This window comes from Carlito syrichta, unplaced genomic scaffold (assembly GCF_000164805.1).
Source record: "Carlito syrichta isolate Samal-C Ts95f unplaced genomic scaffold, Tarsius_syrichta-2.0.1 Scaffold312220, whole genome shotgun sequence".
Lineage (NCBI taxonomy): Eukaryota > Metazoa > Chordata > Mammalia > Primates > Tarsiidae > Carlito > Carlito syrichta.
In genome coordinates, this window is record NW_007256316.1 from 370,713 (window position 1) to 380,393 (window position 9,681).

The window sequence follows — 9,681 nt, forward strand, 5'->3', positions numbered from 1 at the left end:
ACCTTTCCTCCTCATATTGGGGCTCAAATCTTAGTAAACCACATGGTATTTGGTAGTGGGAATTGAGCAAGTGGTCTCTCTGATTTTTACTATCAGTTGCTGACTTACTTGCAGCTGCCAGGGAAATGGAGAGAAAATATAATGTTTGTGAAGTAAGTTTTTTCTTGCTAATCAGCTTTGAGAGATCGTATCTTCAAGTGCAGTTCTTTCTATTATAGCCATCTTTGAGACTCACTTGATGCCTTTTGCCTCTCAGTCTTGAGACTTTTGAAGGAGACCCAGTGGTTACAGAAAACACCATTCTGGTGTTTGTCTGCCAAACTTTATCTAGCAGAATATTGGAAAAATTCAAAGAATGATCACTCCTCCCAGAACTTGGACAGTTCCTAATGACATCATAAAAAGAGGCTCATAAAACTGAAGTCTACAAGGAAAACAAGGCTGTTTTTTTTTTTTTTTTCCTGCTCTGAGGACTTAAGCCTTGAGAGGAAATAGCATTCTGTCAGTCTAGGCTGGGGCGCTTAAGTAGAGTTTTCAGTGGCAGACCTATTACAAACACATTTCAAAGCTGAAGTGCCAAAACAAGGAAAATGCAGTCAGTCGTCCATCTCTATTGCTACTTTCCTAAGCATAAAAATAAATTAGCCTTGACAAAAGAATTGTTTATTCAGATTGCTTTATGAAACACATATACATGGGTGGACACAGTCCTCCAAAGAAAATCTCTGTTGGCCATTTATTTTTGTTTTGGGCTGGTAACATTCCTTAATGGAGATGACCTCCCAAGGACAATGCCCACCAGGGTTATTTATGCTCTAAGGGATTTTTGGAACATCTTGAAAAATAGCATTTGAAAGTTCTAACAGCTCCCCTAGCCACTGGCTTTTCTTTTCTATTTTTGTATTTTTACCCAGAGGATGAATGGGGTGTGTGTAAATGTTGAAAAGCCTACCCCCACTCAGAGAACAGTTCCCTAGACCATAAAGGCTCCAATGATATCCACTGGCAGGTGTTCAGAAGGAGGGATGTGACAGAGAGATATTTTCTAGACAAAGCAGCTCACCAACAATGCTACAGCTATTTAATTCAAACTCAAATATTTCATGGGCTCCTATCATGTGTCAGGTAGTATGGTTATCACTGGGGGTGAGAGAGCCAGTTGGAAAGTTGTGGGGTGATGCCAGAAAGCCACCAATTAGACACTATATAACTTTCAAAACAAGAGAGGTACCCTCAGGGTACAATGAGGCTACCAAGGAACCTTATCCAATTCATGTTAGTGAGACAGATTCAACTCTAAATACTGGGTCTGCCACCTACTAGCCTCAGATTTTAGATGTTTCACCTATCTGAATTCTGGTTTCCACATTTGAAATAAGGATAATAAACCTCATAGAATTATTGTAACAAGTAAGAGATAATAACAAACATGAATATTTTTGATCACTGAGACACACTCTCTCGCCACACTTTCCTACTTCCCCATGTGCTATGGCTACTGACACTATCACTACAAATAATAGTACTAATAATGATGGTGACTATAGTAAAGATGATGCTAGTTGGCATTTATTGAGTACTAACTATGTACTGGGTACTAGTTTTAAGCACTCTGCATGCTTCACTTCATCTAATCCTTCCAACAACCCACTGAGGCCAGTGCTGCTATTTATGTCAATAGAGTTGGGGTGAATCTGCAAGTCTCTCAGTTTGGTGCACCCTGTATATATCATGTCATTTTGTAGTAGTCACCAGAGGGCTGGTGACAGCAAGTCCTCTATAGCAACAGCCATTCCACCATTACCTAGCCAATGTGCACTGTGTAGGGTCAAGTGCAGGGAGTGATGAGGGAGTGGCAAGCACGTGAACTGAGAGAAAGAAGGTCTTGTTAGTAATTTGTCAAAATCAGGGTCATAGATATCAAAAGGCATTGTAGCCTCAGGATGCAGAGTTTTATAGATTGGCATCTTTACCCAATTGGTCTTCCTCCCTCAGCTTTTACAAATTGGATGGACTTCATTTCACTTGAATATGCTTCAGAGGATGTCCTTGGCATTTAGATTTTTCCTTGACCTTAGATTTCTCTGGGTTCTTAACTAACTGATAAAGGTCAAAGTCAGTGAGACGCTCCCTACACACTTTTTTTTTCTCCAGGTGACATATTGAAATAAATTCCTATGGTGTATTGGACACTTGTGCTACTTTATGACATAGCATGAATGCCAGGTCAACAACATTAGTTTGCAAATTAGGGGTTGGTATCATTTTCTGGTAGGAGAGGATTCCATTTCTATTTGATCTTTGGCAATGTATAGAACAGAACTTTTCCATGTAAGAAATATTTGGATATTATTTCTCACTGATGTTTGCAATAGGGCCAGGGTATGAGATGCTAACTTTGCTCTGCATAGTACGGGGGTCTCAGTAGCAACTCCACATGACAAACAATAGCTTGAAAACCAATGATGTTTCACTCCTAGACCTCTGCCTCCGATATTCTAAAAGCTGTATTATTTTTCTTAAATTATTAGCTCAAGAATTTTGGAATTTTATCCTAAAATGTGTCCAAAAGAACTGGCAAATATCACAGCAGCACTAATGCCACAATCTGCCTGTTTAAGCTTTAATGTCAACTTTTGATCACATAATTTAAATAACTTAGACTTAATTCCTGGGTGAAATTTGGGAACATTTTAATATCAACATGAGAGGATTTGGGAAAATGTTTGAACAGGGATTATGAAGTCTTTTCTACCAGATTTAAAAAATGCATTCAGATCTCTTCCTGGAACTTTTAAGGCAGTATCACTGATGTTCACAGTAAGACCATTTCTGTCTGATGTTCTTGTGCAATGTCTCTGCCTGATGACTCATGGGATGTTGGTGTGATTGAATTGATAGATTACAGTGCAAGGCTGTGGGCATGGGAAAGTCGGCTTGCTCTTGTCCCCTTCCCTTGGAGGAAGAGTGGACAAACACACAGTTTTCTGTGGAAGTGTGTGATGATGAGAATGCTACTGGCAGAATGACTAGGGTCCCTACAGTATCTTTTCCAGATTCTAAAAAAAATCTAAGTAAAGAGGATTCTAAATATCAGGAGCCTGTTCTAGCACTGCTGATTCATTTGGGCTTCTGGACCAACTAAAGGGAATACGCAACAACTTTTAATGGAGGAAAGAAAGCCATTTCCAGGAGGGGCAACCACCAAGGAGAGAGGACTGGGGAGGTGGCAGGGGAGTCCTGTCCTGGAGTAATTTTCTCCTGCCTCTCATCTGAGTATTCAAAAGAAATAGCATCGAACCTGGAATTATAGGACTTGCTTTCTGCTTACTAGCTGTGTGAGTTCAGCGTATCATGTAAACTCTTTGATTTGCCTAAACTGAGGAGAATTAATGCTACACCAAGGATTATCCACCACTGGTCTCAGGGAGAGTTTATGAGAAATGGCACAGGTGGTGTCTTATACATTTAATAAAGAACTGATTGGCAGGAGAGTGATCAGGATGAGGTAAAGTGAAAGCCTGGGTGAAGGGCACAGTGGATCTTTGGACTGAGATGATGAGGAAAACGAGGGCCTATATTTGGGAAGGTATTTTGTAATGGTAGTATGCACACTGGTTAAAAGTGCGGATTCTGAGTGACTTTACCAAGTTCTCTAATGCCTCTGCTGTAACTCCTCATCTATAAAGTGGGAATAATAATAGCATCTTTCTCATAAAGTTATTGGAGGGTTAGACAGAATCTCAAATGCAGAATTCTTAGAAGAGATCCTGGCACATAGGATAACACTCTGTAATCATTATTGCTGTTGAATACATCTGGGGTGTCTTTCAATTCATAATGACTAATCCACCCACATCACTACTTCTTCCCACCCTCACCCTAAGTAACATATATCCAAATGTTCAATGAGGCTCTTACCCCCTTCTCACCATGGAGTATTGACTGTACCAGGTATTGGCCCTTAATCAGAATTGAGCCAATCAAAGGCCTGATTCTGGAATTGTAAATTTGCAGGCAGTAGTAAGAAAAGGCAAAAGTGGAGAGAAAGAGAAAAGACTTGAGAGGAAGGCTGATTGGCTTAATGACTGTCTATTTGGCCACACCGAAACATAGGGAACTATGAGACAGCCATGCTTTCTCCCTGAGAAGTAGAAAAAACTTGCTTGCAAAGGAAGAAAGGATAATGAATACAGCATGGAGAAATGGGAGGTAGAGGGAAAGTTCTGACTACTGTGTTGCCCCTGATTGTTCTTTCCTGGTTCTGGCTGCAGCTTGTCCGTGGGCTCTATGAGCTACTCCTCGATTTCTAATCTTCTCTTTTACATAAACTTCCTTGAATTGGTGCCTCTTATTTGCAATCAAAAGAGCTCTACTCATCTTTTAATTCAGAGAACAGAGTGAATTATATATGATGGATGACATCTATATCCAGGAATTTCTCGTTATGATATTTACAGGAGCTGACATTCAGCCATATGGGTTGAATTGCACATCCTCACTAAAATTCACTGTGAGGCTAGAAATAGAAAAAATCAGGGCATGCTAAAAGAAGCTAAGCAGGGGTGCTTTGTTTCAATATCTCTTCATGGACTAGCCAATATCTGAGATGTTAGTATTTTATTTAATTTTTAGAGAATGAGATATTTCAAAAATTTCCTCAGTATTGGCCAAATTGGTTTTGGCAAAGGTATAATTTATTTGTCTTGGAATCTAACTAAACTGAGGGAAAAGCAGGTCCATGACGGAGGTTCAAGAATAACTGGAATCAGGGACTCAAACATCCTGAGGACTCCTTGACATCTCAGTATAGTCCCTGTCCTTATTTCTCTCTGTATGTTGGCTTCATTCTTCATCTTCTTTTCCCTGCATGGAAGAACTGAACATGGCTTCAGACATCTTTCTACCACTGAAAGACACAGTTCTGTTGACCCCAGGGAAGAGATTCATTGATTTAATTTGCACCAAGTATCCATTTCTGAATCAGTCACTTGTGGCCAGAGCAGACTAGCAACTATGATTGGTTCCCCTTGGATGAAGAGCTCTAGGACCAGCTAGCTGTGGCAAGGAACCACTGGCGCAAATGAACACTGTAGAAAATAAGAGTCAGTTTCTTTTTCTTTTTTTGAGTTGGAGTCTCACTCTGTCATCCAGGCTGGTGTGCAGTGACACATTCACGGTCACCCCAGCTTCGACCTGCTGGGCTCCAGCGATCCTTCTGCCTCAGTGTTCCAAGAACTGGAACTACAGGCGTGTGCTACCTTGCCTGGTTAATTTTTGATTTATTGTAGCGACGAGGTCTTGCCAAGTATGCCTTGGCTGGTCTCAAACCTTCAGGCTCAGACAATCCACTTGCCTGGGCCTCCCAAAGTGCTGGGATTACAGGCCGAGCCATCAAGCCCAGCTGAGTCAGTTTCTAAGAGAACAGAAACTGACTATTGGCCATCTGTCTCATAGAAATCCTCAATATCCTGAATGTTTGGGGGACCCTCCATATACTTTCTCCATTCTCTGTAAATAATAACCAGGATTCACTTTAACTGTCTATTTCATTATCCAAGAAAGCTTAGTTCTAAGTTGTTAATAATATCCGACTTAGCTTCGTAATATTTAGTGGTATGGGCTGGAGGAGAGAGTTGTTGGATCTACTGTTCAGAGATGAGCATTTTGGCTTATTTATACCAATTGTTCATCTATGGTCTTTTAAAGATTAAAATTAGCCTAATACTAGTTTCTTAAATTATCATGTAGAACCTCAAGTAAACAAAACAACTAAAATAAAGGTGCCATGAACTTGTTTTGAAGTGTGTGGTTTACTTAGATGGGATGAATACTTATTAGTTAGGGATCTAATTGTGTTTAAAAGACAAGGGAGTAGACCACATGACCTCCATTTTCTGGATAATCTACTTAATAAATGACACTGAGTTTACAGGATGAGTACATCCTAAAGACTTATTAATGTTTACTCTCACATTAAGCAGGATTTTAAAATGCAAGAACCTTTCACACTACCTTTAGCCAAATCCATAATTGCATTCTGGGGAGCCCTTGAATTTTGCACCTAAGGTGAGTGCCTCAGTCGAGTGCCAGTTCTGACGTTTAGATAGATTTGAGTTGAGGGTTCAGTGCAGTCTCTTCACTAGCACCTATCATGAGCAGCCTGGACTTCCCCACATCTAAACCAAGAATGACACCTGAAATGTCCTTGGACATTCTGCTTTGAGGATTGACTGAGATGGTTCACGTAAAGCATTTAGCATGCTTGGCACAGTCAGCACTCTATAAGTACGACTAGCATAACTATGATTAATTATAACATGGATGGCAGGGATGGCAATATCAGTAAGTGTTACTTAGTTGTAGGCATTAACAATAAGAAATGTCAATTCTAGAGGAGTTCTATCTACTGGGAGACTCAGACATGTAAATGATCACTATTCAATGAACTGCTATAATAAAGGTCTATATGAGTTATGGCAAGAGGACAAAGGTGAGAAGGATTAACAGCTAAACTCTCAGAGAGGATTCCTTAAGACAAGTACTGAAGACTGAGTAGATGAGTTTACTAAGTGGAGGGGAAAAGAAAGGTCATTCCAGGTTGAGGCACCAGTGGGTACAAAGACACCAAGCCTGGAAAGAGCCTGGTATATTCAGAGAGAAAATTTCTCTGCAGTTGGACTGGGGAATTCTGGTGAGAAAACTGTAGGAGGTGAGGCTATAAGGAAGGGTATAGTCTGTTGACTATGAGACTTGGCTATTATTCTAAAGAGATCAGATTTTGTTCTGGAAGAAATGTGGGAGTCAATTGAAGGATTCTGAGGCTCTGCTTTAAGGTGTTCGTATATGAGTTTTAGAATGACAGCTGTGTGCAGGATGGTCAGGAAAGTGGGTGACTAGAGCCAGGGACATCCATTAGGAGGCTATATGACATCCAGGTGCTGCAGATGAGGTCCTGGATTAAAGCACTAGTAGTAGTGTTGGAAAGCAGTAGAGAGTTATCTGACCCACATTGGGGATGCTATCAGTGGAGGCTGGCTGGGTGACTGATTGAGTGTGGAGTGTTGCAGGGAGGAGGGGGAAATCGACAATGACTTGGAGATTTAATCCATGGTAATTGGATATAGAACACATGAAGAGGAGTAAATATAGGGGTGTGGGTGGGGTGGGAGAAAGAAGATATGGAAGCAGCTTTGGAAGACATTCAACTTGAAATGTCAGGGGAATGTCTAAGTGGAAATGTTCAGTAGACAGTTGGAAATATGAGTCTGGAAGTCAGAAGAAAGGTGAAGGCCAGAGTTTGGCTATTCACTAGAGCATAGGAAAGGCATGTGGTATCTCTGGGAGAGCTTGCCTTGAGAGAGAAGGCTGAGGCTCAACCAGGATGACTGTGCTTATCTTCCTTCCCCTTTGCCTCTCAACTTCATTGTTTGGAGGTTTTTGAGTCGGACTTTGACCTGGCCCCCAGCAAGCATCCCCAACATTTCCTTACCCTGGCTATTTGGTCTGCCATTTGGAGACGTCCGTCCAGCTCTCGTCTGATCTGGGCTGCTTGTTCATCTGGATTGTCCAGCTGCACAAAAGCACAAACATTGAGACTTTCAGTTTGGGTCACTAAAGCCAATAAACTCTTGACTTTCCATTTTATACCCCCCACTCTGTGTTCCATGGACATATTTATCTATCTATATCTGTATCTGTATCTATATCTACATCTATATTTATAGGTATAGGTATATAGATAAATATAGATGTAGATATATTCTTGTAACTGACAAATCCAGTTAAGTGAAATCCAGCATTAATTCTTCTGGACAGAGCATGATGTGATGGGCACTTGCTAAGAGGGACATTTGAATGACCTTGCACAAGATTCATCAATTACTTCTGAACTGCTAGGCTGCAGTGCTTCTAATCAGCACCCAATGAAGCACCTCTGTTTGGGCCCAATGAAGAAAGTGCTTACACGGCAGATATACAAGGAAGGAGACAGCAATATAACTACTAGAAATATTAGGAGCAAGCCGGGTTCGGTGGCTCAGCCTGTAATCCCGCACCTTTGGGAGGCTGAGGTGAGTGGATTGCCTGAGCCCGCGGGTTCGAGACCCTCCTGGGCTGCGAGACCTCATCTCTACAATAAAAAAAAAAAAAAAAAAAATCAGCCGGGCGTGGTAGTGCATGCCTGTAATTCCAGCTACTTGGAAGGCTGAGGCGGAAGGCGCAGCAGGTTGAGGCTGCGGTGGCTGGGAGCAGCCACTGCACTCCATTCTGGGTGACAGAGTGAGACTCCAACTCAAAAAAAAAAAAAGAAATATTAGGAGCAGACATAGTACGTATCTACTGTGCACACATGGCATGTGTCCACCTGCTCTTCCACCTCTGGAAGATTAATTAGTCATTGCATTCCTTCTCACTGAACCCTGAGACCTCCTCATCAGCCCTCCAGATGACCAGATGGCTACTTCCAATCAGTTGGTGTTGGTATCTAAGTTGAAATCTATCCTTGTTTTTCCTAATAATGAGAGCTATTAGGATATAAGGATCAGAACACCCAAGCGTAAATAAACTTGGACAATTCCCTAACTACTCTGGTTTCAGTTTTTCCATCAAAAGAATAAAGGGATTGGTTATGTAGACTTCATCTCTTTCACATCTTTCTATGAATCTATGAAAGAGATTAGCAAACATTTGTGTAAAAGGCCATTTATAATCAAAACTTTAGGTTTTGAGAGTCCTAAGATCTCTGTTGTGATAAACCACCTTTTCCACTGTAGAGTAAAAACAGCCATCCATAGACAGCCTGTAAGTGGATGAGAGCCACTATGTTCCAATAACATTGTATTTACAATGGGTGGCAGACCATTCCTGTTTTATGAATTGAAGTTATCTCTTTATTTCCAAGTAAACCCAGCACTATCCTTCAATCCTTCAAACTGTTATTGAGTTTGCTTTTACAGCAAGCTATGATTTATTCACAGTAAAGTTTACTAGGGAACAATGGTGTTCAAATAAAATGGGCTTCATTCCTCTTTTTAGTACATATGCACTCATAACAAAAAGTTGCATAAGAAATATGAGTTTCTTTCTTTTACTTTTAATTTTTTTATTTTAAAAATGTGGGGTACAATTCAGGGTTAGGTATACAAATGTTTATTATACAGGTACCCTTGTTGATGAGGTGTGTCCCCTTCTTCCCCAGTAGATTCCTAATCCCGTCTCCTCCAGCAGTTTCTCACTATTGCCAATTTTTTCTTATAGTATTATGATAATTGTTCAAGGTCCACTTATGATATGTGAGTTTCTAAGTCTCTTTCTTCTAAAATTCATATTTTACTCAGAAGTTTTAAGCTTCATGCTACAAAAAAAATCCTTATCTGTTATGAAATGATATAGAAAACAAGTTATTTCTAATGTGATATAAACAATAACACTGGAACACTTATGGTCATGCTATTGAGGCATCATGATTAATCTTCTTTGGTTTTTTTGACAAAACTCATTAAAAATCCATCTGGTTTATGCTGTAAACCATGAGGCTACTAGGAGAGGTCATTTTTTATCACCTTGCTCAATTCAGGAAGCAGGATCACTTTACCTTCTCTCTTCTGCAGTTCTGGAGAGAAGGACTATTTCCTAGATTATGAAAACCGGGTTGCAACATTTGGCTATATATTCTAAGGC

The 9,681-nt window shown here is 40.4% G+C and overlaps 1 protein-coding gene across 2 annotated transcripts in view; it reads right to left on the reverse strand.

The window, feature by feature from the left end:
- Nucleotides 1-7,570, reverse strand: part of CADPS (calcium dependent secretion activator) — a 265,905-nt gene extending 258,335 nt beyond the window's left edge. For both annotated transcript variants that reach the window (XM_008069830.1, XM_021718484.1), the window contains exon 1: nucleotides 7,493-7,570. In XM_008069830.1, the coding sequence (XP_008068021.1) occupies nucleotides 7,493-7,513 (21 nt within the window). In that variant the 5' untranslated portion in view covers nucleotides 7,514-7,570. The remainder of the gene's footprint in view (nucleotides 1-7,492) is intronic.
- Between the last annotated feature and the right edge of the window lie 2,111 nt (nucleotides 7,571-9,681).